Genomic DNA, 19,906 nt, shown 5'->3' on the forward strand with positions numbered 1-19,906 from the left:
TCTGTGGCAGGTCGCAGCCACTGCTATCTTCACGACCCCGCCCCCTGCCACGGAGCCAGACATCGGGAGCTCAACAAAATCCCAGCCTAGAAAACCATAGACTTTGAAGAGATTTTAATGGAGGCTTTTAAAATAGTGAAAAAATTAGCCTTAGTCAATGTGGACAGGATAGCATAGGTTAGGGATGATCAGGAAACGTGTATGTTTTATGAACATAGATCCAGGCTCAATGTTAGGTGACATATCTTTGAAGGCAATTCTTCGAACTTTGGGATTAGTTGCCAGTGGAGTAAGTCCAGACTTACTGCAGTCATTCCAAAGGGAGTTGGCTGGTTCCTGCTGACAAACATAACTGAATGTAAAAGGTAGATGATTATGGAGGGATGTATCTCCCAATCACCTGGGTCTCCTGGGATATATTTTATTGCCTTTTGGGGCAGAGAGGAATTTCCCAAAGTTTTTTTCTGTTTTTTTTGCCTGTCCCATGAGATTACACGGCTGATGGATGGGGTGGATAAAAGAGATGATATGTAGAAGTTATATCATGAGAGCACAGGACAGGCCTGATGGAACAGCTGCTCTTTGTCTTCTGTGTAAAGTATTGCACATAAAAAGGAAACATGGGTGATAAATGTACTCCATGAAGTTTAAGCAAGTGGGGGAGGAAGTCTGAGTGGGATTTGGTTCTGCAACCCTCAATCCTTTTTGCATTTTAAAATTCCATTGAAAGTGCGACACTTGAGCTCATCTCCTTCTGTAGTGACATCACAGATAGAAGCAGGACTCGTGGCATGATGATTTCCATCAGAAATGTTGATAATTCCACCTCACTTGTCCCCCATTTGCAAGAGGCAGGCATACTTGCTTGCCAAGTCCTGCTCCTGGTGAAAGTGGAGCCACAAAAAATAACAGACTGTTTTCCCTAAGGCAAACTCAAATGGCTTCAGGCAGCTTTTTTTTTTTAAGTTCTTCAGCCACTACAGAGGTCCTACTTATGTTCTGAAAAGGTACTGAACCCGTATCTTTTTTTTGACCACTGGCCCAATTCGAATCATAGAACGGTACAGCACAGAAGGCCACTACTCAGTCCATCAAAATCTGCATCAGCTCTTTCAAAGACCAATCCAGTTAGCCCTACTCCCCAGCCTTTTTCCCATATCACTGCAATTTTTTTCTCCAAATATTGTACACAAATTATACAGACAACCACCAAAAATATGCTAATGCTCCTGACAGGATTTGGAATACCTCAGGCATATCCAAGGAGCAAATGGAGGTTTCATTCTATTCCAGATCTGCCCTCAGGAGGTAGCCACGGGAATTTTAAGGCTCAGATTAAAAGTTTCCAATGATCAGTGGATGAGAAGGGGAAACAGGAATAATGTAAGTCACATATTTCACTGAAATACTGTGCATCTGTCCATCACAGGGAGACAACTAGATTATTTACAAATAAAGCATGAAGGAACTTATGTAATAAATAGCATCATTGAGGAATATTCCCTAAAAACTTTAACCATAGCAGACCAAATCACTTGAAACTTTGACTTCCATTTGGATCAAAACTGTAGTTGTAGGACATGCAAACTGTGACTGGAAGCTACCGAATAAATTCCATCTTGGCAGCATACGATTTATGGTGCCTGGCTACTGATCAAATGTTCAAGACCAGAAGAGAGCTTAAAAACTTATACATGCAAAGCTCTGTTCCCAGCCATCAAGCTTTAAATGTATTGAGAGCAAGAACAGGAATGACTGCATTCTCAAGACATTTGAAGCATCTCTCGGTAAGTTTATAAATGCTCAGGAGGTCCAAGGCCTCTCCCCAACTGGGCATTTTTTAAACTATGCTTGACACCGCACTGGAGTTACTTTTCACCATTACAAAGCTGAATTGAAACAAAAGCAACAGTAAACCTGCACTATAAAATCATAATTTGGGTAAGTAAAATTAGTATCAGGAGAAACCAGATTGTTGGTGCTAGAAGTGAAAAACAGCAGTAATGGAAAGTAAGATTTTGGCTGGGACGAAGTATGGCTGAGTCCAGAAATGAGGCCAGGGCTGCAAGATGTGAAAGTGGGCTGTATTACAGCTTCAAAGCCAAGCTTTTAGACAAATGTCCATGGAACAAATGAAGCCTTGAAGCTTTATTACAGTAACATGGTCATATCTCAGCTTTCCATCACTGGAAACTGAGAGATCCCAAAGCACTGAAATGCATTTAAATTCCGCATTTAAGTTTTTTCTTCCAAATGGAAACTAAACAATTTTTCACAAATCATGTTATTGTTTTTAAGCTACAGAGCATTTAACAATACAATTTAGTGCTCTGCAATTAAACTGAAGGCAGCAGTGCCAGGAAAACATGCCCTGATCCTGCTAGGAATGAAACTGGTATATTTGTGATGGTACATTGAGTGCACCAAAAACCTTGCTCAACATTGATGAATATGAAAATAATTTAAGTGATATTAATATTTGAGGAGGTCTCAAATGTTAACTGAAAAACGTCAATAAGGCATAAAATAGTAATTTTCCCCAATTTTCTCTGCTGTAACTGTGGCTTATTACAGATGAATCTAATGTATGACTAATTTTTTTTAAAGTACATATCTTTTAATGTCCTTTTTAATATATAATTACTTCTATTCAAGCTTAAATGTCTAACTTATTATTACTGTATCCTGCTTAATGTATAACTTATTCAAAGTCTATCCTTTTTAATGCATAATGTGTTTCGAATTCATCTTTTAATATACATGTTTATTTGAATTGCTAACAAAAATGTTTCAGCTATGACACCTAGTAGCAAACACCTGTTCATATACCAAGAACTTGTCTTTCATTGATATGGCACAGAAAACTCATCCAGTTATTTTCTTGTGATAGTGTAGGCTAGTATATTCTTCACTCTGTCTGTATTAATAATCTGTATGTCAGTGCTCTAGCAATCCCTGAAGGCACATGTCAATAAAAGTCACAGCAATGTTATTTTGATAAGAATAGAATTCCATCCCTTTTATTAATAGCCACAGTAGCTCAAAGACAGCCTTGCACCGTGCCTCCATAGTTAATGGCTCTGTGCAGAGGCTGAGTAGCTTATGCATAGTGTCATGCAGGCCCCCACCTGCCAAGAATGAGGCATATTAATGTTGCCACATGAACATGATTTTTAAACTGTTACTGGAGTAAAGAAAGAACATGTTTTAAAAAATAAACACCAGACCCTTGACTGGAAAGACATTTGCATATTTACAGACAGTGCTTAAAAGGGACAAAAGACCATGCCCTGACACATTCAATCCACAATGGACTTTTGATTACCTGACGTTGAGGGTGGAGGAGCTTGCATTCCAGGTTGACTGCTAAGATGGCTGAATATACAAACAGACGTGGTCAGACCAGTTTAGTCACATGACTAACTGGCTGTTGGAGGTTTTATTTTGAACTTGCAGCAGAGAATTTGAACTCAGAAAGCTGTTTGCTCCTGAACTGAAAAGACCTCTCATGGCTGGCTTGCCGCAGTCTCTCCTGTCTGCTCTCATCTCTCTCACCAGCTTCAGAATCCATCAAAGACATATGAACCCCAAGAGAGAAAAGTCTCCTACAGTGAATAAAGTTTAAGAAGAATACTGGGCTCCAACAAAAAGCAAGATCTACCTACAAGCAAAGACTACAGCGAGCTTGAAGCACAGTAACAAAAACTCCTCTTCAGAGATTGCCTCTAACCTCTCCACTATTATTCTTCTGCTCTATTCTGTCTCTATTTGCATGTGCTATCACGTATGCATGCTAGCGTGGGGCGCGGCGTGTAGCCGTAAGCATTAACCGAATTTGAGTTTAAGTTTAAATAAATTTCACTTTTCTTCTTTAAACCTAAGAAAGGCTGCTTGTGCTCATTTCTTTGCCTTATAAATGGAAAGCGGTGAACAAGGGTTCACCAAGATGGAGCTCAAAACACAGTGGGCTGGATTTTACGCCGGGCGGACGGGAGCTGGCCACTGACGTAAAAGTTGGTGACGAACCCGCATATGCCCAGCCCAAGGATCTGACCTGCATTTTACGGGTCCCTAGCTTTAACTGTTCAGAGGCAGGACTTCCACCCGTTTGAGGGAGGATGTCCCGCCTCATTGAGCTGCCGGCCAATCATCAGGCCAGCAGCTCTTAGTCCCAGCAGCGCCTCCGGGAGCAGTGGCCACTCCTGGGTCTGCAGCCCAGCTGCGGACATGGAGCCAGGACTGAATGCAAGTTGGGTTTGCCTCGCCAGGGGAATCGGTCATGAACCGGTGGGGCAAGTGTGGTCATCTGGGGGGGGTGGGGGTGCGAAGGGTGGCGTCTCGGGTCCTGGGGATGGTTGGGGAAGCAGGGGTGGCCCTCAACCGGGCACCCTGTGCCCGACTGTCAGGGCCCCCCCGGTGTGCTGAGAGGCCACCGGGTATCACTGGGCGGCCTTTCATGTCTACCAGACACCCGCTTACCACAGGTAAAATATCCGTGGAGGCGGGCGAAGGCCCTAAGTGACCACTTGATTGGCCTGGGGCGGGTGACCTGTTTCTCGCTCCCCACGGGGGCCTACATAAAGTGGAACGGGCCGGGAAGGCCTCCTGGAGCCGCCTGCTCAAGTTTACGCCACCCACGCACCGCCCCCCCCCCCCCCCCCACCATCCGGCTCGCTGGGGTGGCGTAAAATTCCAGTCAGCGTTTTTAAAAACAAACCCCGGTTACAGTAAGACCAGGTGAAAGCTGAAAGGGACCCCTAGACACCTTTCGCCCTGGTCGTAACAATAGGGTAAGGGGATAACCTCTTACAGCTAGTCAGTCCTCACATACTCCTCCAAACAGATATCTATTGGCAATCTGACAATCTTCTTCCAGGAACCATTTAAGTAAGCCCTGGAACTCCCACACATTGGAAACAGCAGTTAGTCAACTGCACATAATTGCATCCCACAGAATGCTAATACCACACTTAGTCAGCTTCTCTTCAGTTCTTTTTCTCCCCAAAAACAATCTCACTAAAATAGAATTTTAAGGTTATTAAGGACATTATTTTTTGGCCAGTGCATCCACAGCACATATTAGAATCCTATTTTCTACCTCATATACTAAACAGCTCTGTTGTCAGGTTCTTCCTTACTCACAATATTTTGTTGTCGTTTCATTTTTATAAAGAAAAAAATGTAATGTCCTTTCCACCAGTTTCAGGTGCAATTTATATCCCAGCAGCTTGATTGAGATCAAAGAGTGCAACAATATGATAACCACAGAACTCACTTCAGCATCGACACTGTCCATTCACAGTTGCTAGAATCTTATTTATACTGCATGGCTGTGAATCAGATGGTTGGATCCAGGACAGAGTACTAGGTAAGCGAGCAGGAGTTTCCACAACCCCAATACACTTAATTAAGCTCTGCATAAATTGATAAATTGTCCGGGAACATATGAATTAGGAGCAGGAGTAGGGCACTCGCCCCCTCGAGACTGCTCCGCCATTCAACAACTTCATTGCCGATCTGATTGTAATCTCAATTTCACATTCCCACCTACGTCCAATAACCTTTCATCCCCTTGCTTATCAAGATCCTACTGATGTCCTGAGCACTTTGCAAAGCAGGTTTCATTCTGCTGTGGAATTACACTCCATATAATGCCAAACCCAAGTAGTGAGATCATATTCACTAGAGGGTTTCTCACATCTGTGAAATGGGAACAGTCTCGTAGCCGACTCTACAAAGGTAGTATTAATGCACCCTTTAAAAAACTAAATCAGTCAGGCATGTCCTGCAAATACAATTTTGATCGAATTTGAAGTCAAAGTTTCAAGTGATTTACTCTGCTATGGTTGATAACTACTGAAGTAGCCATTATACTGCATGAAAATACATTTCTAAAGCTTTAAAAATTGTAGTTATACTGAGTAGAAAGTAACTTTCCCCAGGAATTTAGATTTTAGATTTAGAGATACAGCACTGAAACAGGCCCTTCGGCCCACGAGTCTGTGCTGACCATTAAGCACCCATTTATACTAATCCTACACTAATCCCATATTCCTACCACATCCTCACCTGTTCCTATATTCCCCTACCACCTACCTATACTCAGGGCAATTTATAATGGCCAATTTACCTATCAACCTGCAAGTCTTTTGGCTGTGGGAGGAAACCAGAGCACCCGGAGGAAACCCACGCAGACACAGGGAGAACTCGCAAACTCCACACAGGCAGTACCCAGAATTGAACCCGGGTCGCTGGAGCTGTGAGGCTGCGGTGCTAACCACTGCGCCACTGTGCCGCCCTCATAAACGCTTTCATGTCATTACAGAGAAAATCCATAAAAGGTTAGTAATATTTATTGAAGAGCTCCAAAAAAATCTTGCTGTAGAAAAATAACTGTAAATGGAAGGCTCCAAAATCTGAGCAGAAAGAAATCAAGCACATATGGTAAATTATTCTAAGCTAGGAAAGAAACAAACATGAAACTTTTAGTTAGATTATGTATATACGTCAGATAAAAAGAAAACAAAGGGTGGAAAGTAATTATTGAATACCTCAAATGCCACACAAAAAACTACATTCTTTCAATTTCCAAAATAAATCCATCATTTTAATTCAATGTCTTCATAAATTGGAGAGAAAATCCTTTCATTCTAGACATTCAGGCTAGATATTTTCAGTGTTCTACTTCAAGTTGTTTTCGGCACTTTAAGAATTTGTACCATTTTTACCGTAGTAGATATACTCTATTATATACAGTACACAAACTGCTACTGCAGGACATTACACAATTGTTCTGTAATCAGAACTGCACTGTCTGAATTTAGGATATTATAACTCCAATTGCAACACTGGCCCTTTCTGGCCAAATGCCCAGTTTATGCTCCATTGACTTCAATGGAGCCAAAAATCAGGCAGTATGTAAATTGGGCATCCAACTCATTCTCATCGAGCAAGTTAGATTAAAACTGGACTTCTGACTGCATTTCATACTTGCCTACACAGTGCTGCCAATATAATAGATGAAGTGTGTATGTGTCGAATAGATCAGCTATACAAACAACTGGCTGGAATGAAGTATAGATTACATCAAAATATGTTTCAACTGTGAAGATGATATAAAATGATGAAACTAAATTTCAAAATAGTGTTAGATTGGAGTTATTTTCAGACTTTTATCCTTTACTTTGTTTAGCTCTGTGAATAATATATTACTGATCTCTCTTTGCACTGATACTATATATTGTAACCATTTTAAAATCACAACTTTAACCTTTATTTGACCCATAAGGCAATAGGTGCATGAGACAGTTTAAATGTTATCTACCCTCAGCAGAGATACTAGCTATGAAAAAATTCAGAGTTCAACAGACTCTAAATTATTAAATAAACAGTAATATTCCTTTTATGTTTATAAAATTGCTCTATTGACTTTTATGGTTATGAAATTGGCCAATTAATTGAAGCTGAAATGTCACATTTATTGTAATTACTACAATGGAACTGCTTCAACATAATGTTTGCAGAGATTGCCAGTATTTTTGTAGCAGCTGGCTAAACACATTTATCATTTCTTTATTAATGTATTGAATTGTGGGCCCATTTGTATGGCAGTTAGTGACTCAATCCAACTTTCTTTTCATTTCACACCACTGCAGAATCTGCAGTACAACTTTGCTTTGAAGTCACCAATTTGAATTGGTAGTCTCAACATCACTTGAGCTTGAGACCAGTTTTGTTTTGCTCAAATACAGCAAAATACAGGGTCAGAAGTGTAACTCAGTGTGATCAGCTTTGCGATAATTTTCTGCAGCATAAACTTATTACAATAACAGGTTTCAGTGTACGAGACGTGAAGATTATTGGGGTTACTGAGACTGAAGATTGCAATAGTATCACAGAGTTGGCTTAAAATACTATTTTCAGAAGTGAAATCTTGAATTTGTTGCCTTAAAAGGGCAAGGTAAGCTTGTGGGAAGACCTTTTACAATTCTATTTGTTCAGCAAAAGTATAGCATTTCTAAAATATTTATTCTGACACTCTTAGCAAAGATCATATTGGCAATTTTTGTTTTGACTATGAATATAACTTTTAGAATATCTTAGGAACATCCTCATTTGATCTCTAAAAGCTATCAGGTAGATATACTGCAAGCAATTACTCCTTACAGCCAATTCAAATCCAGATCAAGGAGTTAAAGGAAAAGTTTCTAGCACTAATCTCAGATGAGGTGCTGTGCCACATAAGAAAAATAATGCAAATCTGATTCTACAACATTAACCTTTCTAGATAATTTTGAAACCATAAGGGAAGTTGGTACTTGAATTCAATTTTAACCCTGCATAGAAAAGAATGGCCAAACAATTTGGCCATGCAACGCCTGCTATTCAGATGCTAAACGGCCTCCTAAGCTTCCAATATGGTGGGCATGAAGCACAGTCATTACGAGCTGAAAGTGTGCCGACCGCCACATTGGAATAAGCAACCAGATTGGAGTCAAACGCACATGTCTGGATTATTTAAGGGGCTGAATATGTTACATAAATTCGGGTCCCAAGCTGCTTGCAGGTCCTATTTTCGATTTTGGTATGGCTCAGTGCATGAGTTGCCATCTGCTGAACTCGCTTAGCGCTAATCGCAGGAAGGATCTCTCAGTATTATTTAATGGGATCATGCAATACTTACAGGTATGTTGCTAGTTTTGTGGCATGGTACCACCAGAAACATGATCAAGCAAAGAACTGGTGTGATCAAGCAATGCTTCCACTATGTGTCCATTCCAGAGGAGGCTTGCAGTGTACCCCTGAACTGATATCTAGATTTGTCGCTGTCTGCTGCATGCTCTACAATTTTGCCATCATGAGGGAAAAGCACTTACGACAATCTGAACAGCAGCAAGTATAACAAGAACAGGAATAGGAGAAGGAGCAGGAGAGGTACCACGCACCAGTGTCCCTATCTGCCAGAGCTCTCAGAGGTCAGCTCATTGAGGTGCATTTCACTTAAATCAACCCTCCCACCTCAAATATATTAACAGTCCTACTATCCTTATTATCAACATTTGATTTCGTTCTTCAGTCCAGACTTTTAGGTGTTGCCCTCACTTCACTACAAAAAGATAAACTCCAGCACCAATATCAAGAAGAGGAAATGTTTTTCAAATGAGTATTTACACAGTGTTGGAATCTTCCTAGCCCCTCAGAGGTGGTGATGGGGGAGGGAGTAGGGTGGATGGTGGGAGAGGGGGTTGGAAATTTAGATCATTGGACTTCGTGTCAACTCCCCGACTCATTCCGGCCTCCAAGCCCGGGCTCCCGGGGCAGTGGCTACCTGCACTGCAGTGGCGGGTAGCCAATTAAGGCACTTAAAAGGGGCAGAGTAAAAATTTTGCAAGCAGTGCATAGGCCCCCTGCTGTGTCTGCTCCCCGGCAGGTGAGAGGAAGTGGCTTCACAGTCGAAGCTCGCAGCCTCGTAGCTTCTAAGACTGTTGAAGAGCTCACTGGCAGCAAATGGCAAGGCTGCTTTCTGCTCATATTACAGGCTTGCCATTGAGTTCTGAAATAGTGGAGATAGATGTCTCCAATGGCCACATGCATGTAACCTTTCATCTGCTCCACGGACACTAATGGCAGCTGCAGTGCCTCCCTGCCGCTTCATCAATCTGGCCCACAGCAGTGCTCCCAATGGTCTCACAGTGGGAGCTGCTTCCCTCCACTGGGGTGAGCCATGATGTCCTGCACTCTTGCCTCTGGAATCCGCCCGCCATCCCCAATTTGATGGCGAACGTGGAGGCGGCCTGATAATTGGCTCCTTCCCGGAAGATAGTGCTGGGGTGTGGATGTCAGTCACCAGTTGGGTCGCGACTTGGAAATGGCTCTGATGTCTGAGATTTTTATAAGTCTGAAAGATTCCTCCTATCTAGTGTGCTCATTTTCCTATCCCACTGCTCCTACAAAAAGTGTTTCCCCACTGGTTACAGTTTGGGAGGTGAAAGGCTGCTGAATTTCAATTGAGGACACTTCAAATTGAGGTGGAGGATCAACTCAAGCAGTTTTGAGCATTGAGGGCGCAGCTACAGACTGTGGCATCTCAACATGTACTGGGACAGTCTTGCTCAGCTGGCTGTGTGGCACTAACAAGGGCTTAGGCGGAGGGGGTGGTGGGGGAGCAGGCATAGGCACGCTAAAAGATGACAGCAAGTACCTCTCCCATGGATACAAGACCACAGGACAGAAATAACATGACACCCTTGTTACAGACAGGTGGGAAATGGTGTGGGTGGCTTCCAGTTTTCACCTCTCAACTGACCGCATATAGTGTTTTTAAAATAGTGTTTTAGTCCCAGAGTTTTTAAGGGTTAAATAAACAGAAGAAACAGATTTTCTCATAGGTTTAAAAAGATAACTATTTATTAAAACAATACCCGAAAATGTTTGCAACATCACCCACTCACACATTCACACACATGCACACGGTCATGGTCCTGTAGCTTTTTTCCGGAATATGTGGTTTGCCTTTAAGGCTTGCAAGGGATCAGTATTGCTTTAAGGGCCGGTAAGCCTTAGGACTTATAGGAAGGTGTATTATTGTTGCCTTAGAGACAGCCATTTGGAGACTGCAATTCAAAGGGTGCATTCTCGATACCATGGAAACAGCCACTGGAAGTGAGTCTGATGCGATACATTTGTTACAATTCAGTTTGGAACTAGCAGTTGAAGACAGTTTGTCCTAACAGTACACACAGACACAGACAGCTGTGGTGCCAGCATTGAAAAAGAGCTCTCAACCATTGAAACTGAAGGAAATAGGATTTTAGTCTGTTTTAATTGTTATCTCTCAAAATTCTAAAGCATCAAGCCAAGACAGAGATCTCTGGTAATTTAAATTGAAGAAAGGGAAGTTAGACTGTGTCAATCTTATATCCTTAAAAAACTCTAAAGTCAGATTGTTTCCATTGAAAGTGTTTGCAAGTTGTTAATTGTTGAAATTCGCTGGAGAAGGAAAGCAACATTCTGCAGGGACTTCGAACAACATTCTGTGAGGACTTCAAACAACATTGGACTGTAAATTTGCAAGGACTCTAATTTTTTCTATTTTTAAATGATCATAGTGTTTAAGAATTTATCTCTTCTAATTAAAGAGTTAATTTGTTGATTGAAAGACACCTGGTTTGGTTAGCCTCATTTGGGGGTTAATAGATGGTACAATTTGGTGGGTCTTTCTTTAATTTGGTAAGTTTTTAAAATGATATGTTAGCTGATCTCTGGAGAGACAGGATTGAATTATCAGTGCGTTTCTCCCACCACAATCATTTTGATTGGGGGCTTTGGACAGGAGCGGTCGGTTGTAACAACACGCACAAGAAAAGATAGGGAGTAGAGGGAGGCATGCAATTAGAGTTCAATTGTTGTAAAGAGAGTTCACATTGAAAGCTTCTTGGTTTTCTGGGAGGAATTTTTTTTTTTATACAGATTTACAGACCTGAATGTTCCTTGACTTGGAATTGATGAAGTGTCACAGACGCCTTTGGTTAAAACTCAGTCCGAAGTTGATGGTGGAAATCCTGGTTCAAATTCTCAGATGAGGAGTTTTCAAGGTCACCTTGCAATCTCTCTGCCTCAGTAGTTTAAAGATTGTGCTGGCAGGGGTCGTTGCTTAGCAGGATCGATCTCTCAGTTTCTCCAGCTGGAATGGCTTTCTGTCCCTCTCTCAGAGAAGTTACTTCTTTTAAGGTAAAAAAGAAAATTCAGGTTTTGGTTTCAATCAGGTGACTCAAGACACTGCCCCCTGGGGTGTTCATACAATGTTCCAGGATGTGAGGACTATTGTTGCATAATGGCATCTGAATGTGTTCTATTTTGATAAATAAGTGTTATTTCACACCTATCATCTTGGCCTTGGCTTCGCAGTCAGTCTGTCTGCAAAAGCTTTTGCGAGCTCAATTGTTGATGCTAGGAGTCATTAGCATACTTTATGTGTCAATGCCCCTCCTCAAGGCAAACTCGAGACGTTAATAATGGTCCCATCCTTAACAGACGAACATGTTGATTGGCAGTACAGGAAGTGATCACCTGACCTCTCCTTCCATGTTGCCGGGTAGCAAAGTGTCTATATTCTGGTAGCTTATTTCAACAGTTTACTTTTATTTCATAATTCCTCCATTTCATTTCACATTTCATCACTGTTCTCTCTTTGAGCGTGACACCCTGCAAGTCCCCATCAACAGTGGCCCCCAAAGCCATTATGACAGCATTCTGAGCTTGCATGGCAGCAATGAAAGCTGTCTGGAGATGTTCCATGATAATCGGTGGGAAGGAGGCACTATGCTGTTAATGGAGCTGACAACTTGGTGAATGTTGGACAGAATGGTCTACATGCTCTGCATAAAGCCCCAAGACATATTGGAGCTGGGCTCTTTCATGCTCTGCATCACTGTGCGCAGATTTTCTGGCAGGACACCCAGTGCACCTAATATTTCATGGTATGTCACGCTTTTTCGCTAGCCTAGGCCCTTCAAGTAAGCATTTGAGTCCTCTTCAGCAGTGCTAGTATGCATTCATGTCCTATCCCTGTGTCCTAGCTCCTTCACACCTGTGCTTTGTGATTTACCTCTAAGTTAGCTCCTGAAGTACACGTGGCGCCAATATCTGAGCGATGCAGGGTGAGATTGAGGAATGATGCATTTTCCAGGAGGTTGGCAGACGGCTTCCTCATCTTCAGAGAGGGTCAAGGGTTAGCTTGAGATGTGACGGGAGTGAAGAGAGAGAGAGAGAGAACTGGCTGATAAAAGCATCTTGAGAGTTTAATGCAGAATGTGTAGGGTGAGATAAAAGTCTGAAGGGAAAAATACGTTGAAGTATGAAGAAATCGTGCATCAAACCTCCTCCAGCATCGCCAGTCAATTAAATTAAATTCAGTTCAATTAATTAATAAAAATCTGGAATTGACAGCTAGTCTCAGTAATGGTGCCATGAAACTATTAATTGTTGTTAAAAACCTATCTGGTTCACTAATGCCCTTTAGGGAAGGAAATCTGCCATCCTTACGTGGCCTGCCCTACATGTGACTCCAGACCCATAGCAATGTAGTTGACTCCTAAACTGCCCTCTGAAATGGCCGAGCAAGCCACTCAGTTGTCAAGGGCAATTAGGGATGGGTAACAAATGCTGGGCTTGCCAGCGATGCCCACATCCCATGAAAGAATAATAAAGAAAAAAGTTGCCACAGCCACGATTCTCCCCTGCCCATGATACCCAGAATGTTTTCTTCAAGGGGTGGGGCAAAGTGTACAGGCAGGCTCTTCCTCCTCTAGTGGCAGCTTGCTGTCTGGAGTTGTGTGCAACTTTCTCCTGCAAGAAAGAAAGGAGTATGTTAGAGAATCTAGTGCCTTTTGTTTGAAAGAAAATGGACTAAATGTTCCCATGGGCATCTGAAGCCCAAAGCTGGGACCACTTGCGGGTCACAAGTCTGTGCATCTTGGAAGTGCGCTCATTGGAGCAACTTTACATGAGACAGCCTCCTAATTGGTTGCCTCCACATTCGCCATCCAATTTAGACAGTGGGCGGGAAACAGGCATGGGAGGTCCAAAGAGGGGGCCCGCCGGTCTGTCCAGCCACTAGCCCCACTGGGAGAAGTGGGCACTGCTGAGGCAGAAGGTAAGCGCAAGGGCTCCTCAAAATGGAGGTGCTCTGGAATGGCTGCAGAAGGTTCCATAATGAATGCAGCCCAAAGCTGTTAGGGCCATTAGTGTGGACGGGAACTCTTCCACAAAAATGATTTTGGCCGTTGCTGTGGTGGTTTCAGCCTTGCAGATCCATCATAGGGGTGTGGAGAGCGGCCAACGCCCACCCCCCACCCCACCCCGGGCTCCTGTCGGAGGCCACCTCCAAATAATGCCGGGCTTCAAACACAGTGGGGAGCCCGCACAATGCCAGGAAAGTTCCATCAGTGGGGTAAAATGACCCTCAACTGCCTTGATTGGCTGCCCAGCTCCACTGAGCAGGTTGCCAACTCCCGTGGCAGCTCACCCCTGGGAAACTCACTCAACGGCAGGACAGCATCAGGAAGCTATCCTGGGAGGGATTCCAGTTCGTTCCTGGCCCCCCACCTCCCCAGACTCCATACCCACCTCCGCAGCCCAGGAAAATTTAGCGCAATATGCCTATCATGTTTGAATAGTGTGTCAGATGTGAGGAAGTGAGCGTAGGAATAGTGGCGAGTGTGAGGAGAAGGAGGTGTAGCGAACCATGGTACAGATATTGAATGAGAGTGAACTGAATCAGGGAGGAGAGTGTTGCGAGCATTGTGAGCAGTGAGGCTGGAAGTGGTGGAGGTGTGAACAGAAAGTAAGAGTTCTTACCTTAACAACTCTGGTGAGGTCACTGAAATTTTTTGGGATTTTAAGTGTCAAACTCCTGCATGGACATGCTTGGTAACCTCTGCCCATTATCTCCTGATTCAGTCCAGCCTGGAGGTCTTCTTGCCTGCGCAACACCTCCCCACTGCCCCCAAAGGAAATAAAATCTGCCTCCTCTCCCTCTCCACTGCCTACACTAGGGCCTCCCATGCAGCATTGGAGGAACCTTGATGGCCACTCGGTACTTGATGTAGTGATTTCTATATTGATATGCTTCCCTGTTGCCTTCAGCCAGAGGACACCTCCCCTTTAAGAGATGCTGGCTGCCTTAGTGGCCTCAGACACCAGATATCCAATAGGTGTGTGGCATGGCTCCCACTTTGTGCTCTTTTCTGAGTGTAATCAAATTGCTGGAGCAGTGAGTCAATGAAAATCTGATTTCTTCTTCTTTCAGTCAGTAATGTTGGAACATTCCATCAGCAATATAGCATCTATGTGTTAATTTTAAATTGAGTGCAGATATGAAGCAACTGCAGAAATGTAAAACATCAGATGGTGTGCTGTTTAAATCAGAAGCTTACCAATGCCCTGTTGATCCACAAGATGCACAAAAGCCTATACGGAAAAAGCACAGAGGAAGACTGAACTTTTCTTAACTGTAACCTGACGAAATAGGTAATACATCTTTATACCACCACCCAAATGCTGCCATAAAACTTGAAGCATACCAGTGCTACTTTGCAATATATATCACCCGAGTTAACTTTGATATAATCCCCAAAACTGAATGTTACATACAGTGATACTGTAATGCTGAAAATGAGTGAAGATATGTTCAGTTGAATCCAGCTAATGCTGTGATGTTAGAATTCTGAAAGCAACTTATTGAAATATTAATAATCATGATGTAGGAAATAGTATTTTTTTATCTGCTTAGAAGCAGTGAAATATAATTGTTAAACACATCTCCAAATTATCTCCTGTTCAGTCCTCAATATCCTGGAGATGAATTGAAGTTTAATTGATGTTTCAGCCAATGTTGTACTGCTAAAGGTGACTAGATCTGTTCAATTTGAGTTGGATTATGTAAGGAGGGCTAAAAAGGTAAATTAGATGTCACAATAATGCCACAGACACAAGAGTAATTCCTCATTTATTCTCCTGCATCCATTTAACTGTTGAGTACTGATGTTTTTTTCCCAACACCTCAATAAGAATTACAATTTTGTAATTTATTAGGGAACCATTATGAATCAGAAAGCATTAAGCAGGAAAATTGAAAAATATCAAGAGCAGGAAAGGAAGTGAAAAGGATTCTGAATCTGAACATTCAGGATCTGAATGTTTCTCTCATTGTACTTTGTCACAAATAACCTTCCACATCTGCAACTCATTACAAAAATAGAACTGCAAAGGACATTTAGCACCAAAGCGTTAATAGACAGCAGATGGAAAATCTGAGTAGGAGGTAAAAATGTGATGGTCATTTTGTTTTCCTTAACAAAATTCACAAAGCCTACCAGTGATGTTGATTTTTGCTGACCATTTTGATGTGCCATCCAGTACACTCTGTTTAATTGCCTTCATCTGTTGTGCATGTACTGACTTTGGGAGTCCAAATACCTCCTGGATGAGCTCAAAGATTTCTGGCTTATTTCTTTCTCTGATTTTCATTCGGTCCTTTAGGACCATAATAATATTTTGCGTTCGATCTTCTGCTCCATGTTTTGAACTCTTTTCAGCAGCACCTAAAATTAAATTAGAAGTAGTAACATTAGTAGAAGAAATATAACAATATTCTAAATATAGTGGAATATTAGACCAGTTGTTTAATAAATATACAGTAAGGTTCTGAGTATTGTAAATTGACATGTAAAAATCGCTTATTTAACAAGAATTAGATACTTTTTATTGAATGCTGTTTTTATTTTATGAGGAATTATTGATGAATATATGTGATAAATGGAGAGGAATACCATGCTAAGGGAAAGATATTTTTGCCTGGTAAAATAGCATATTAGTGTACCAAAGCATTGTGTCAGCGTAGGAGGATGCAGGTTTGCATCCCATGATTTTCTATACAGGTGGCTCCCAATGTCAGCAGTTCCATTAGTGGGTAAAATGAGCAGACAGCATGTGCTTCACCACAGGGGATATCAGAATATCACATTATCATGGACTACCTATCAGCCTCACAAGAAATCTTCATATTCTTTGCAGTACATGAGAGATGCTACTATCTATGCATGACAGTGTGCAATGATGTGCAAGAATCACTCCGAGATTGGCACTGACAGAGGCCCAAGGTGTAGGGTAAGATGTATGGCATTGGGAAGACTTAGGAGAGAAAGAAAAAACATGCAGAAAACAATTCTGAAAGTCCAAGAAAATTCAAAAGATTGAGCTTAACGGACATGACCAAACTTTATTATAAAAAAGGACTAAATGTAAAAAGAAATCTTACATTATCTACATACCCCAGTTCATACATGATGTTGTTACCCATTTACATTCTATAACCATGGTACATTTATGAATTCATTAATATGCAAAAGATTTTTTCCCAAATGTGACTTCAATGACTTTTATTTGACCTCATTCATAAATCCATGCCCTTCATCTAGGCTTTTAAATCATGTGTACTTTCTGGTCTTCCAGTTTATGATCTAAAATAAATCCCAGCACCTCCTTTGTGGCACTTTTAGCAGTTTAGAAGATTTGCGAGATGAGATTTGTTTACCTTGAACACCAATTTACCTAAATTGTTCATTCAAATGCCAGTTTTAAACATACAAAAAAAACACCAATTCACATGCATAGGCATTTCTTATTCAGCCTTAAACAAGATGGCTGGAATAGTACAGCAGAGCAACTGATAATGTATTGTTTCTTTTCTTCAGCCAATAACACAGCAGTTTTGAGTCCCATAGTTATCACTTGAATTTAACCATGAAGTATGAACATATACTATATAGTAGGCTGCTCGACAGTGCTGTGTGGAAGCAATGTGCTCCACTTTGAGAGGGGAAACCGATGTCCTTCAAACTAAGACAATGCTATATTCTGCACACCACTGAGTTGCATTTAAGTTGGACTAAAAAATATTCAACTCCAACCATCTGCCTAGGAGGATCTGGGAAACCTTCAAAGAGCTGAAGACTCAATGTATTTGGAGTAAGAATATACTTGTAAAAATGGTACTGTTGATGAAATAGTTCAAATGGTCTAATTGCCTTGAAGACCTATAGTTATATTATGGAATAATAATTTAACATATATAAAAGCTCCAGATAAAAAAAAATCTGTGCAAGTGACTTACGCTGTAAACAATCTGCATTGAGAAGATCTTGGCACTTTTCATGACATTTCACCCCACATTCAGTGCAACGCATTCCCTGGCGAGCAATCCCCCACAACAAGCCTTCGCATTCATAGCAATAGGTGGGAGTGGTTGCTGTCCACACTTCAAAATTGTGTGGTGTAGTGCAAGAAATAGGGTAGATTAAGGCTTGCAAGGTCTTCTTGTAAACATGGTTTTTCTAACAGACAGAAATCTTTCATTAGTCATTTTGTTTCTGTTTGTTCATCAGCGTTTTGCTGTTTGGAGGATAGCAAACATTGTTTCTGTATTATTAATGAAAAATAAGGTAGTTTTCTTTTTTTAAAAACATGTCAAATTCTTCTCCTGACTATATTGTAGATAGTCCCTCATATTAGGTTGACACTGATCTTAAGCTATTGCAACAAGTGATCTGATACCAACTAAGAAACAAACTGCCTAAAAACTTTCAAATGAAGCACAACTTCCAACCCATAACAGCCGGATACTTCTAGTGCAATGACACTAAACTGATACAAGAATGCAAGAATTAGGAGCAGGAGTAGGCCATTCGGCTCCTCCAGCCTGCTCCGCCATTCGATAAGATCATGGTTGATTTTCTTTCTGCACCCCCCCATAACCCTTGACTCCCTTGTCAATTATGTATCACAAGTTGTGGCATATGATATTAGTGCCATTGTATAAAAATACCACATTTCTTGAGGTTGCACACAGGTTTTTAAATTTCACTGACAACCATCACAAGCGGTTCAGTTCAGTGGTACACATATGACCAAAACTTAAATTGATGTAATAAAATAGCCACTACCAAACATCTATTTACTTAAAAGATAAGGAATGGACTCCTTTCTCTGAGGGCTAAAATTGGGGCTAAAGCATCAGTTACAAAAAGCAAAGAGTTCTTCTGATGACTCAGCCGCTTACAGATTCTCTGTCAAAATTCACATGAATAAAGGCAACTTGGGTAAAGTGTGGGAGACTATACTGTCACTGCGGAGTTGTACTCTTGCAAGGAGTTAATGTCTTTAGGACAGAAAGGAAGTGAAAAAATTGGAGAGTTAGAAAAACTGGAGATCTTTAATCAATGTAATGTGGCTGTCAAAATAGCAAGGAGGTGCTGAGCCACAATAGTTTAAATGCTTTTCGACTTTTCCCCCAGGTCCTAGTTTAATAATGACCATTGATGCAATTAGTATCAATCAATGTTTGCACTGCTTCTGATGCCAGAGGACAATCCTCGTCCCAATGGGGCCCAAAGGGTTGATATGTAGTGCAGGGGTATAGGTGGCAGAAAATTAACAGAAGGAGTCTGAGAGATTACATTCTGTGTATATTTCAGAGTGATCTGATTAGTCATATAAATATAGCCAATTAAATTCGCAAGTAACCAATTTGCTCTATGGAAGCAGTAGAACTACAGTACTGACAAAAGAAATATTAGACAAATTACATCACATGGCCCAGATATTCATTATTGTGGGATTTTTGGAGGAGTGGTTGGGGGGGAGGGGGGGAGGAATTATGGTTGGGAAGCCTGAAAGAGCAGATTTCCCTGAAAACCGTCAAGAATCAATGATCGCAGGTCAGTGGAGTGTTTGGGACAGCAGTGGCAGGGAGATTTTGTGGCTGTTGGGGAGTTACAGGGGTTGCTTGCTGGGCCAGAGGGAAACACTCCTGTTCCACCTGGCCCACAAGACGTGCTGTAAAAGCACTAGCATTAGCTTCTTGCCTCCTTTTACCTGCCTGGGAAACCCAAATGGCATGGGCTGAAGAATAGAACCCTTGTAAAAATGGAGGAAGTCACCCTCCTTCAAAGGTTTCAATGACTAACCTGACTGATGAAAGCGGACTGGCTCCCTTCCACCTCCATTAAAACCTGTAATAGGCAGGTTTGAGGCACGTTGGGCTTGTTACAGATTTTCTGCAGGAACAATAACTTACATAGCGCCTTTAATGTAATAAAATGTCCCAAAACATTTCGCAGGAGCATTATCAAACAAAATTTAATGGCGCCACATAAGGAGATATTAGGATAGATGACCAAAAGTCAAGCCTTAGTCAAACAAGTAGGTTTTAAAAAGCACCTTAGAGGAGGAGAAAGGTAGCGAGGCAGAGAGGAAGTTCTAGAGCTTAGGGCCAAGGCAGCTGAAGACACGGCGGCTATTGATACAGTAATCTGGGATACGCAAGAATTGGAGGGCTGCAGAGATC

At 41.7% G+C, this 19,906-nt stretch overlaps 1 protein-coding gene across 1 annotated transcript in view; it reads right to left on the reverse strand.

The window, feature by feature from the left end:
- The window catches only part of LOC137351442 (protein unc-13 homolog A-like), a 281,799-nt gene that overhangs the window by 131,118 nt on the left and 130,775 nt on the right, over positions 1-19,906 (reverse strand). Inside the window, 2 exon segments of the mRNA XM_068015888.1 lie at positions 15,876-16,103; positions 17,675-17,894. Coding sequence (XP_067871989.1) covers positions 15,876-16,103; positions 17,675-17,894 — 448 coding nt within the window.

The sequence above is a fragment of the Heterodontus francisci genome, chromosome 36 (genome assembly GCF_036365525.1).
Source record: "Heterodontus francisci isolate sHetFra1 chromosome 36, sHetFra1.hap1, whole genome shotgun sequence".
NCBI lineage: Eukaryota > Metazoa > Chordata > Chondrichthyes > Heterodontiformes > Heterodontidae > Heterodontus > Heterodontus francisci.